This window comes from Hypanus sabinus, chromosome 5, assembly GCF_030144855.1.
Source record: "Hypanus sabinus isolate sHypSab1 chromosome 5, sHypSab1.hap1, whole genome shotgun sequence".
Taxonomy (NCBI): domain Eukaryota; kingdom Metazoa; phylum Chordata; class Chondrichthyes; order Myliobatiformes; family Dasyatidae; genus Hypanus; species Hypanus sabinus.
This window is the reverse complement of record NC_082710.1, coordinates 150,101,560-150,114,927: the sequence shown is the minus strand read 5'-3', so window position 1 is coordinate 150,114,927 and position 13,368 is coordinate 150,101,560. Positions and strand designations below refer to the sequence as shown.

General features: G+C 40.8%; 1 protein-coding gene across 1 annotated transcript in view; it reads left to right on the top strand.

Moving 5' to 3' along the window:
- LOC132394453 (uncharacterized) overlaps positions 1-12,994 on the top strand; it is a 38,786-nt gene extending 25,792 nt beyond the window's left edge. The window contains exons 6-10 of the mRNA XM_059970628.1: positions 206-328; positions 414-485; positions 3,965-4,063; positions 9,110-9,159; positions 11,988-12,994. Coding sequence (XP_059826611.1) covers positions 206-328; positions 414-485; positions 3,965-4,063; positions 9,110-9,159; positions 11,988-12,047 — 404 coding nt within the window. The 3' untranslated portion in view covers positions 12,048-12,994. The remainder of the gene's footprint in view (positions 1-205; positions 329-413; positions 486-3,964; positions 4,064-9,109; positions 9,160-11,987) is intronic.
- The last annotated feature ends 374 nt before the right edge of the window (positions 12,995-13,368 follow it).

Below are 13,368 nucleotides of genomic sequence, written 5' to 3'. Positions count from 1 at the left end.
ATTTACGCATTGGTTGTCTGTCTGCCCTGGTGTGCAGATTTTCATTGATTCTGTTGCGTGCCTTTGAATTTACTGTGAATGCCCACAAGAAAATAAATCTCACAGTTGTGTGTAGTGACATGTACTTTGATAATAAATTTACTTTGAACTTTTAATTTCCTGTGAAATAATGTGCGAACTGATTTTGTTTTTCACTTTGCTCCAGATGCTGCCTTTATATTAGTGCTGGTTCTATGCCCCATGTTTGCTCAGCTTCTGGCTTTGATTCTACCATTCATTATTCCGAAGTTAAGTTGCCCATCTATTGAATGTCTCCAAAAATTTCGCAGTAAGGAGCAGATAATTAATTTATTGAAATTTCCAATCTTATCGATGAAACAATCTCTAACCATTGCACCATCTATACTTGGCAGGGGCTTGCAACTGGACTTTCTATGTCGTCATGGTCATCACCTCAATCGTGTTCTTTGTGATTTCTGGAAACAGTGAGTTTGCTAAGAGCTCTTCATTCCTGTTCTGACATTGCAAGCTTCTGATAATCTACACTGAAGTAATTAGTCACAACTATTAAAGTCAGATCTGTGATATCTTTGCAAACTCTGCTGCCCTAATAACACAGGTGTGATAGTTTTGGTGGTGAACCTTGAATTATCCCACCCAAAGCAGATTCAGTCACCTTGCTTTCATTGCTTCTTCCAAGTGATGCTCAGTGTTAGATCACAAGACAGGGAATGTGTTGAATGCCTACAAGATGGCTTTTTAGAACAGCTTGTGCCTGAACCTTCTTGGGGAAAGGCTATCTTAGATTGGGTGTTGTGTAATAACCCAGATCTTATTAGGGAGCTTAATGTAAAGGAATCTTCCAGGAGGCAGTGATCATAATATGACTGAATTCGTACTGCAATTTGAGAGGGAGAAGCCGAAGTTACATGTATCAATATCACAATGGAATAAGTGGAGTTACAAAGGCATAAGAGAGGGGCTTGCCCAGGTGGGTTGGAGGAGGATACTGGTGACGATGATGGCAGAGCAGAGATGGCTGAAGTTTCTGGGAATAGTTCACAAGGCACAGAATATCTTGTGTGCCACAGAGGAAGAAGTTCTGAAATGGCAGGGATAGGCAACCGTGTCTGACAAAGGAAGTTAAGGGCTGCATAAAGCCAAGGAGAGGCCAAATAAGGTAGCAAAAGTGATTGGGAAGCTTTTAAAAGCCAACAAAGAGCAACTAAAAATAGCAATAAGAAGGGAAAAGATAAAATATGAGGGCAGACAACCCAACAGTATAAAGCAGGATACCAGAGGTTTTTTCAGTTACATAACGAGTAAAAGGGAGGTGAGAATTGATATTGGACCACTGGAAAAGTGCTGGTGAGGTAATGGGGGGTAAAGAAATGGAACTTAATGGGTACTTTGCAGCTGTCTTCATAGTGGAAGACACTGGCGGTGTGCCAGAGGTCCTCGAGTATCAGGGAGCCAGAGTGAGAGCCATTGCTATCACAAAGGAAGAAGTTCCAGGGGAAGGTCCTAAGGTGGATGAGTCACCTGGACCAGATGGACTACATCCCAGATTCCTGAGAGAGGTTGCTGAAGAGATGACTAATGCATTGGTCATGATCTTTCAAGAATCACTTGATTCTGGCGTGGTTCCGGAGAGCTGCAAGGTTGCAAATGCCACTTCACTATTTAAGAAGTGGGGGAGGCAAAAGAAAGGAAATTATTGGCCAGCTATCCTAACCTCAGTGGTTGGGAAAATGTTGGAGTCTATTATTAAGGATGAGGTTTCGAGGTACTTGGAGACTAATTGTAACGCTCAGGTTCTGTCAGCTGAGTAAGTCTAGGGAAGACCATCTCTGGCTCCGCCAAGCATGTGAAATTGAGGTACAAAACCTCCTGTTTGTGTGGAAGCTGCGTGATATGTTACCCTGTTACAAATCAGTACCATGAAATAACAGACAGTACACCATATGCAATTAAATGATTTAGCTTTATAATTCTTAATTTGACTAAAGGGTTAGTAAAGAAAAACAAAATGGAAAGGGCCCATTTTAATGAAACAGCCAAATGTGCACAAGTTGGAGCTCACGGTCTCCCTATCGCCGACTCTCCATCGATCTCCCTGGGCTTCGTTGGCTCCTGGCCCAACTCCCAAGTCCACTCCTTTCTGGTGTCTACAACCTCTCCTTTCTGGCATCTTCTCTCTCCATCTCCCGCCAAACGAAAGACCCAGGTCACCTCAGTGTCAGGCACACAGCACGATAACACACTCCCTTGACTGGATGGCTGACTTTCCAAAGCACCCATTATCTCTAACCATAACCCAAACACTGCTTCCACAGAAAGACCATTATATTAGCAGTGAAACCTTTCCCAGAGTTAAATGATAAGTCATTGTCAGCATGGTTTCTGTAAAGGGAAATCTTGCCTGACAAATCTGTTGGAGTTGTTCAAGGATGTAAAAGCAGGGTGGACAAAGGAGAGGCAGTGGATGTCATTTACTTGGATTTTTGGAAAGCGTTTGATAGGCTGCTACACATGAGGCTGTTTAACAAGATAAAATCCTATGGTGTTACAGGAAAGATACTGGCCTGGATAGCGGAATGGCTGACAGGTAGGAGGCAACGAGTGGGAATAAAAGGGGCCTTTTCTGATTGGCTACTGGTGACTAGTGGTGTTCCTCCGGCATCCATATTGGGACCACTACTTTTCACATTGTTTAGAGTGACTTAGATAATGAATTAATGGCTTTGTGGCCAAGTTTGTGGATAATACGATGATAGGTGGAAGGGTTCGTAGTGCTGAGGAAACAAAGCGATGCAGCAGAACTTGGACAAATTGGAAGAATGGGCAAAAAATGTGGCAGATGGGATACAGTGTTGGGAAATCTATAATATACTTTGGTAAAAGGAACAATATTGTAGACTATTTAACTGGGGAGAAGGTTTGAATGTCAGAGGAGCAGAGGGACTTTACAGTCTTTGTGCAAGACTTCCAGAAGGTTAGTTTACAGGTTGAGTCTGTGGTAAAGAAGGCAAATGCAATGTTGGCATTTATATCAAGGAGAATCAAATATAAAAACGGGGATAATGTTGAGTCTTTGGACACTTGTCAGGCCGCAATTGAAGTATTGTCCACAGTTTAGAGCCCTATATCTCAGAAAAGATGTGTTGTCATTGGAGAGAGTCCAGAAGAGGTTCACGAGGATGATTTTGGGAATTAAGGGGTTAACATGTGAGCAGTGTTTGGCAGCTTTGGCCCTGTACTAATTGGAATTTAGAAGAATTGGGGGGGGGGGGGGGAAATGCAGAATCTCATTGAAAGCTACCAGATATTGAAAGGATTAGATGGGGTGGATGTGGAGAGGATGTTTCTGATTGGGGTGGGGGGGGGGGGCGGTAATCCACATATTGAGGGCACAGCCTCGAAATTGAGTGTCCAAAAATATGTCCCTTTAGAACAGAGGTAAGGAGTAATGTCTTGCACCTGTGGCATCTAGACTTTTATGTATGTAGAGCGGACATATTACTTTGTTACTGGATGATTAACAGTGACAGTCCTGCTTCAGTTCTTCAGCGCAGATTGTACATTAGGTTGTTCTGTAAAGTGCCTTTGGATGGGTTACTAGATCTTAAAAATCTTTCTGCAGCAGTTAGTCTGATCAATCATTCTAGTTATGCCCCCGCCCCACCCTCTATACCTATTACCTCAGTTACTACACTGCACTGTAGTAAACACTTTATAGGGCTGATTTCATTGTAAATACATGCTGATGTTTGTGTGTATTTTACTCCTGTATAATTCTTTACAATTATTCAACATTGTTGTTTTCTGCTGCTTGTCACGCCAACAATCCACAGCAAATTTTCCTAAAGAATATAGTGAATAAAGTTGATTCTTAATAGAGATGTGAGGGGAAGTGGGGGCTCTGTATCAGGTCACTCAGTGACTACACCATATGCACTTTCAGATCCAGGATGTGACAGCAGCCTGAAAATCTGGAGCATTTTCTTCTCTACAAGGATTTTGAATGTGGTGATATTTTTCTTATCCGTTGTGGCCCAATACTGTAAGTATCAAAATTATCAAATCATTCAGCATTTCCATCCTTTCCCCAGGAACTCAATCTCTGAAAACTTTTGCTGGGTCTCACTAGCACTTCAACTTCTGAAAGGGAGAAGTAGGGAAATCATCAGCTGGTTGTCGGGCCTGTCCCGTACTGGCTGCTGGTTATCGGGGCCCGTCCTGTACCCGTGCTGCCTGCTGGTTATCGGGCCGGTCCCGTACCCGTACTGGCTGCTGGCTATCGGGCCCGGCCCGTCCCGTACCCGTACTGGCTGCTGGCTATCGGGCCCGGCCCGTCCCGTACCCGTACTGGCTGCTGGCTATCGGGAACAGCTCCAGCCTGGATTTCGCTGAATCCTGCTGGACCTTTAGTACAGAGCTGCCTGAATTTCCCAACTGGTGGGATATCAGACTTGGATTTAATATCTCTGCATATTTGGTGAAACTTATTTTGTGCAGCAGTACATTGCAATGCATATTAATGAAAAATTAATAAATTATGAGAAGAAACATATGTAAACCAATTTTTTTATTACTAAGTTTGTATTGCAACACCAACAAATTACATTCAATACAACCAATTGCCAATTACATTTTGACTGTTTAACCCAGCCATCCCCCAACCTTCCTCACCATCCCTCTCTACCCCTCTCCCCTCCACCCACCAACTGAATAGTAGTGCATACACAGACAAAGCATTCCTATTTTAACAAAAGATCTTTTTAGTTAGATATCAAATTTGTCCACGTTGTCCGTGTTTGGTCGTGTATCATTTACTCTGGCTGATCGAAGTTCCAAGTAAGAAATGTCCAAAAAGCTCCGAAGCCAGTGAGTACTTGAAATATCATGAGGAGGTTTCCAACGCTGGGCTACAATCTTCTGAACTGCAGTCAGGCCTGCCAGCCAGCGTGTTTTTTCCGTAAGGGAAAGGTGGGAGTCATCATTTAGAAGATGTACAGCAGGCTTCATTGGTAATTGTGCCCTAGTTAGTTCTGTAAGAATACTGATAACCTTTCCCCACAAACCAAAATCCCCTGGAAATTCCCATACAACATGTATAAAAGAGCCAACGGTTCCATGGGGGCAAAATGAACAATGTGGGTCAAGAACCATTCCCATTTGATGTCTGATTTTCAGTGTTAGACGTGCTCTATGACAAAATTTCAAGTGTATAGACTGATGATTTGGGTTTTTCGAAGCACTGGCAGCAGTATCCCAAATTGCATCCCAGTCTAAGTCCTGTCCCAATTCAGATATGTCCCTATCCCACGCTTTCATTCCTGATGTGGGCATATCTTTCTGAGAGTTTAATTTATCATAGATATATGACACTATCTGTCCTGGAGCACTCTGTATCCAACTTAAAATGGGATCGTCCTTTAAATCCGACTCCCAGGGAACGCCGTAGGCCTTACAAGCTGATCTTACTCTAAAGTAGAAGAAAAGAGAGTGTTTATCAATATTATATTGAGATATCAGTTCTTGAAAGCCAAGGATAGTACTTGCCCCATTAATATCTTGAAGAGTAGTAATACCTTTATCCTCCCAAGTTCGGTTAGTGAATGGTTTCCCCCCAGATAGAAAATGATTATTGTTCCATAATGGAGATGATTTGCACCGCATGCTTTTAAATTTTAGGAATTTTTCTGCAGCTCTAAACACTTGTAGCATATGGGTTAAAATTGGACGGTAATACAAATCACATTTTTTGGTAGACATCACATTTTTCTCCTATAAGGAGAAAGTCCTTCAACCTTATTGGTGCTGTTAGCTCTTGTTCTATATTTTTCCATAACAAAACTTTTATCCTCCTCCATCCTATAGCTAAGACTTTTTAATACAAATGCCCACTGACACAATTTAAAATGTGGACATGCCAATCCCCCATCCGACTTTTTGAATTGTGGAACTGACCACTTTATATTGGGTCGTTTACCGTTCCAAACATAGCAATGTAGTATGGAGTCTATAATTTTTGCCAATATCCTGCTGGAGGCACAAGTGGGATCATTGAGCTGATAAAATTAATGCGGGGTAAGATGTTCATTTTAATGACCAATAAATGGGCTGAGACTGATGCTGGCAGGTGTCTCCATCTATTAATATCTTCTAATTTTTTCAAATTTAAAGAGTAATTTGTTTTAGACATAGATGATAGGGAAGCATTAACTTTAATACCCAAGTAGTGGACCTTATTTGTAACCTTAATCTGGGGAGGGAGAGACATCTTACTTTTATCCATATTAATCAGTATCAGTGCTGATTTTGACAGATTAACTTTGTATCCTGAAAGAAATCCAAATTGCTCCAGTGTTTTTAAAACATAAGAAACCTAGTGACAAAGAGGTCACTGTTTGGACTGTAAGGGTGAGTTTGATTCCATTCGAATACGACGGTGTGACTGTCACATAGTTAATCCACATGAGTGGGTTCTCTGGTGAGGGGAAGCCTTTGTGAATACCACTTGTGTTTTTACCCATGTTTGGGTGTGGTGGTTCACTGAAGAAAGGCACCCCTGTGGCAAATCGCTGTAGGAGTTATTTCGTAAGCTGTGGAACTGGATAAGTGGCTATCACAGTTGAGTGTTTCGGGTAACCTTGTGTGGAAACTACCTGCGTGTGATAATCCTGGCCTGGTTTGGTAGTTTTACCACTTGAAGATGATACCTCAGTGATAAGCTACTGTTGGTGATAATCCATACGTGGATTTTGTTTGAGTATCCTGTGGCCACCACTTTGGGATGTCCCGTAGCTGAATTCGGGTGTGGTACCATTTGTGTTGAAAGGATATTCTTTGAAGATCACTGTCGGTGATACTTCATGTGTAAAGTGGAACAACTTCGGAGATAAAACCTACTATTGTTGTTATTTTGGAATATCGACATAATTGCCTTCTCACAACATACGCCTTTGGATGACCAGGTGCTGTGTCTCATTGTGGCTGATGTGAGAAGACCCCTGTGCAGGGTCAACCCACAGAAGGCTGCTGGACCAGACAACATCCCTGGTAGAGTGCTCAGAGGATGTGCAGACCAGCTAGCAGATGTTCTCATTGACATCTTCAACATCTCCCTGAGCAGCGCCACCATTCTAATGTGCGTCAAGGCCGCCACCATCGTCCACATGCTGAAGAAGTCTTCAGTGCCCTGCCTAAATGACTACTGTCCCGTTGCACTTACATCCATCATCATGAAGTGTTTCGAGAGGCTCGTCATGAGGCATATCAAGACCCTGCGGCCCCCCTCACTGGACCCCCTGCAGTTTGCGTACCGTCCCAACCGTTCAACAGATGACGCCATTGCCACCACCCTCCACCTGGACAAAAAGACGCATACGTTCCGGTGCTGTTCATAGACTTCAGTTCAGCATTCAACACAATCATCCCTCAGAAACTGATTGGAAAGCTGAGCCTACTGGGCCTGAACACCTCCCTCTGCAACTGGATCTTAGACTTCCTGACTGAGAGACCTCAGTCAGTCCGGATCGGGAGCAGCATCTCAAACACCATCACACTGAGCACGGGGGCTCCCCAGGGTTGCGTGCTCAGTCCACTGCTGTTCACTCTGCTGACCCATGACTGTACTGTGTACACATTGTACACACTGCTTGAACCATAGCATCAAGTTCACCGATGTCACGACTGTGGTGGGTCTCATCAGCAAGAACAATGAATCAGCTTACAGAGAGGAGGTGAAGTGGCTAACGGACTGGTGCAGAGCCAACAACCTGTCTCTTAATGTGATCAAAACAAAAGAGATGGTTGTTGACTTCAGGAGGGCACGGAGCGACCACACCCTGCTGAATATCGACGGCTCCTCAGTAGAGATTGTAAAGAGCACCAAGTTTCTTGGTGTTCACCTGATGGAGAATCTCACCTGGTCCCTCAACACCAGCTCCATTGAAAAGAAAGCCCAGCAGCATCCCTACTTTCTGTGAAGGCTGAGGAAAATCCATCTCCCACCCCCCCACCCCCATCCTCATCACATTCTACAGGGGTTGTATTGAGAGCATCCTGAGCAGCTGCATCACTGCCTGGTTCGGAATTTGCACCATCTCGGATCGCAAGACCCTTTAGCGGATAGTGAGGTCAGCTGAGAAGATCATCAGGGTCTCTCTTCCCACCATCATGGACATTTACACTACACGCTGCATCCGCAAAGGAAACAGCATTATGCAGGACCCCATGCACCCCTCATTCAATCTCTTCTCCCTCCTGCCGTCTGGGAAAAGGCTCCGAAGCATTTGGGCTCTCACGACCAGACTATATAACAGTTTCTTCCCCCAAGCTATCAGACTCCTCAATACCCAGAGCCTGGGCTGACACCTTGCCCTACTGTCATATTTATTATTTATTGTAATGCCTGCACTGTTTTTGTGCACTTTATGCAGTCCAGTGTAGGTCTGTAGTTTTTTGTACTGTGTCATGTAAACCATGGTCCTGAAAAACGTTGTCTCATTTTTACTATGCACTGTACCAGCAGTTATGGTCAAAATTACAACAAAAGTTGACGACTTGACTTACAGGGAATGAAATGCACAGACTGTACACGTGGACTGTTTGATTTATGAGGGTCTGGCAGGAGCACTGATACAGGGAATAATGGCCTGAATGGGAGAGAGATAATCCATCTTCCCATGGGGAAAGCCTCGCTCTGGAGTAATGAGAAGGCAGGTTTCCTGATCCAGTTCCCTGTGCAAGTTGGAGGACTGTACCCAGTCAAGCAGTTTCCATCTAGTGACGGGCACTGGCCAGAGAAGCAGAATTTCCTGGTTTCCTCCTAGTGAAACACCCTGGGAGGACTTAGTTGTGGGCCTTGTGGGTAAAGTGACTTCTTTTGATGGGTTAAACTTTTGCTGCCAAGTCTATTAACCAGAGGTGCAATCAGCACTTAGTGTTAACTGTGAGGCAAGGATGTAGAGAAAAGACAAGACTATCTGAACAAAAGAGTCAATTGTAATTGTTTAGAGCCTGGTGGTGAGATGCAAATAACCTCTGACAATATTGTGCATTATTTATCCAGAGTTTATAAAGAGCTTTTATTTCATTTCAGGTAGAAACAAACATAGAAGTGAGAACGGCAGCACTGTCAAAGGAGAGCAGGTATGTAGTCAATGTGAATTTCTGCCGCTTGTTATGAAGTTTATTTCCTTTGTTAAACTGACTGGCACATACCCCACATTAACCCAAACACATTTCATCATGCTGCTCTCCCTCACATGCAGCCCAGGGAGAATCTCAGCATCTGGCGTGCTCTCTACGGGCGGCACGGTAACATAACGCTTTTACAGTGCCAGGTTCTTCCTGCAACTGTCTGCCAGGAGTTTGTACGTTCTCCCTGTGACTCCATTGCTTTCCACTGGCTGCTGCAGGTTCCTCCTACATTCTGAAGATGTATTGATTCGTGGGTTGATTTGTCACCATGCTGTAATTGGAAGCGGAGTCTTGTTGGGTCAGAAAGGCCTGTTACTGTCCTGTATCTCTTAAATCAAATAAAATACACACATTCCTGAATCATTCCAAATTTGTACCTGGTTCTTAACACTGATGCCGCTTTTGATCATCTGTCTGAATCTCCCCCTCCGAACAGTGTTGCTCTTGATCGATTGGGATTTGCCGTTCCATATAACAATATACTTCATTTTCTTTCTTCTTTCTTTTTCAATTTTTTTATTGGGTTTCATATATATATAAAGAAAAACATAACATAATAATGAATAGGTTATGAATACAATAGACTTGAAATTACATTGGTAATAAGGTAATAATATCCTATTAAACATCAACAGAGAAAAGTACATTAATCAATCAAGTCTGTATAACTATATATGAAAAAAAAACAAAAATAATCATCAAAAAAAGAAAAAAAAATTGAAAATAAGTAAAAGAAAATGTATATTAAAAAAAACACTAAACTAAACTAACATGGGCAATAATAACAGTTTATAAGTATGTGATAGTGTCAAAAAAAACTCCGGAACTCCATACCTGAACAAGAATAAGCAGAGAGAAGGTCTGGAAAAGGTCAGATTAATTCATATGGAAATGTCGAATAAACAGTCCCCAAGTTTCTTCAAATTTGACTGATGAGTCAAAAATAGTGCTTCTGATTTTTTCCAAACTTAGATATGAAATAGTTTGGGAAAGCCACTGAGACGTGGTAGGAGGATTTATTTCTTTCCAGTTTTGTAATATGGACCTTCTGGCCATTAATGTTACAAAAGCAATCATTCGTCTGATTGAAGGGGAAAACTGAATACCATCCTCATTTGGTATACCAAAAATTGCAGTAATAAAATGAGGTTGTAAATTGATATTCCAAATTGAGGAAATGGTAACAAATATGTCCTTCCAGTAGTTATGTAAAGTGGGACATGACCAAAACATGTGGGTCAATGAAGCCACTTCTAGATGACACCTGTCACATTGAAGGTTAATATAAGAGTAGAATCGAGCAAGCTTATCTTTAGACATATAAGCTCTATGTACAATTTTAAATTGTATTAAAGCATGTATAGCACATATAGAAGAGGAATTAACCATCTGTAAAATTTTTTCCCATTTATCTGTTGAAATATTATATCGAAGTTCTTTTTCCCATTCGTTTAATTCTATCTGATATTTCTGGTTGTATCTTCATAATCATATTATAAATAAAAGCTACTAATCCCTTCTGACAAGGGTTTAAGGTAAAAATCAAATCTGAGAAATCCATTGAAGTTGAATTGGGAAAAGATGGTAGAACTTTATGTAAGAAATTTCTGATTTGTAGATATCTGAAAAAATTAGATTTAGGTAATTTAAATTTGTTGGAAAGTTGGTCAAAGGACATCAAATTACCTTCAAAAAAAAGATCACGAAAACATTTTATACCTTTCCTTTTCCATATGCTAAAAGCTTGATCTGTCCAGGAAGGTTTGAAAAAAAAAATTAAGTAAGATAGGACTATCAAGAACAAAGTTTTTCAGAGTAAAAAACTTACGAAATTGAAACCAAATTCGTAATGTATGTTTGATAACAGGATTAGATATCTGTTTATTGAATTTAACTAAATCAGCGGGAAGAAAAGAACCAAGAACAGAGAATAGAGAATATCCCTTTACCTCGTTACATTCCAAATTTACCCACTGCGGGCACAGTGGTGAATCCAAATCTAATTTCCAATACATTAAGTTACGAATATTATTCACCCAATAGTAAAATCTGAAGTTAGGTAAAGCTAAACCACCATCTTTTTTAGATTTTTGTAATTGCTTTTTACTTAACCTGGGGTTTTTATTTTGCCACACAAATGAGGAAATTTTTGAATCAATGTTATCAAAAAAAGATTTAGGAATAAAAATTGGTAAGGCTTGAAATAAGTATAAAAATTTCGGTAAAATCATTTTAATAGCATTAATCCGACCAATTAATGATAGGAATAAGGGAGACCATCTTGTAGTAAGTTGTTGAATTTGATGAAGCATAGGTAAAAAATTCAGTCTAAATAAATCTTTATATTTCTTGGTAATTTTTATATCTAAATAGATAAAGTTATCAGTAACAACTTTAAATGGTATCCTGTCATTCAATAAAGTTTGTGCGTTTAAGGGAAATAATTCACTCTTATCCAAGTTTAATTTATAACCAGAAAAGCTACCAAATTGAGCCAACAAGGATAAAATAGCGGGAATAGACCTGTCAGGATCAGAAATATATAACAGCAAGTCATCAGCATAAAGTGATAATTTGTATAACTTCTCATTACGGGTAATACCAAAAATATTAGGAGATTCACGAATAGCAATGGCTAAAGGTTCTAATGCGATATTAAATAATAAAGGACTTAAGGGACAGCCTTGTCTCGTACCACGAGATAATTGAAAAAAAGAGGATCTATAATTATTTGTAAGAACAGAAGCAACAGCTTTATAATTTCATTTTCATTTTAGGATATTGGAGAATTGCAGGAATTGAAGCAGCCTGCACCAGATCATCCAGCTGATCAGTGATCTCTGCCACCTCATGTACAGTGATCATACACCTGAGCAAAAATTCTTGCTGTTTTGGTTTGTAAACTGATGAACTCAGGCAAACACTGAATAATGTATTTGACTTTATAAAACTTAATATATTCAACATTTTTAGCACTTTTAGAAAGTAAAGTTACATTCTGATAGCTGATATTACAGGCAGGAAATGCATCTGGGCTGCTTGTGCAATACGCAGAAAACGGGAGGAACTGTGTTGGCGTATTCCTTGTTGGTATAACCGATACAATTCACTGTACATTTGTACACATGACAAACAAGAAATCTGAATCTAGAATGTCCAAGTTCTTATGGTGGGTTGTCTGAAGGAGTTCAAAGTGATTTAAATCCCCACGCATGTGTAGAATCTCACTGGTGTAAAAGCATCTGCACTAGATACAGTAAATTAAACTAATGCATTCGGAAGGGATGTGCCTCTGCTGGAGGGAAGGTGGTGATGAGGAATTTGTAGGGGAAAGTGCTTGCATGGATAAGTGGGGGAAAACAAGCAGATAAGAGAGGGGAGCAAAGGGAGCAAAGGGAAGATGTTCTTGATGATGGGATCTTGTCCATTTCTATATGTAGATGCTGCTTGACCCGCTGAGATCCTCCAGTATTTTGTGTGTTGTTCCAGATTTTCAGCATGAGCAATTTTTGTATGAAAACACTATTTAAATTTTAAACTTTTTATAAATTGCTGCTTGACCCACTGAGATCCGACAATATTTTGTGTGTTCCAGATTTTCAGTAATAGCAATTTTTGTATGAAAACACTATTTAAATTTTAAACTTTTTGTAAAATTTAATATAATGTATATTTGAAACACTTTTATAACAGTTTTATAAAGCTAAGATGAAAATCTTACAGCTGATTTGCTGTAGGTGATAATTCTGTACTGTGATGTCACAGCTTTTGGAGTATTAAAGGCCCTGAGTAAATGTTATTGTCTCTGTAACTCTTTTCTCATACACTGAGCTTTTAGCTCCAAAATTACTTTGAAACCAGCAAATGTTTTGGCTATTTCTGCCACTATAGTGTGACTTTGTATCTCCCTGCTGGCTGGTGGTGTAGTGACATCAGCGCTGGACTTCAGGGTGAGAAGTCTGGAGTTCGAATCCAGCCGGCTCCCGTTTAGAGCTGGTGATCTCTTTTTATAAAAGAGAACTCACCCGGCAGAAGGCAATTGCAAGCCACTGCTGCAACTTGCCTAGCACGCGACTTCCCAGTAGGTCAGAGCGGGGTGGAAGGAAATGGTCCGCTACCTGGAAATAATTCCGGAGGTGACATACCTACCGTATCTCC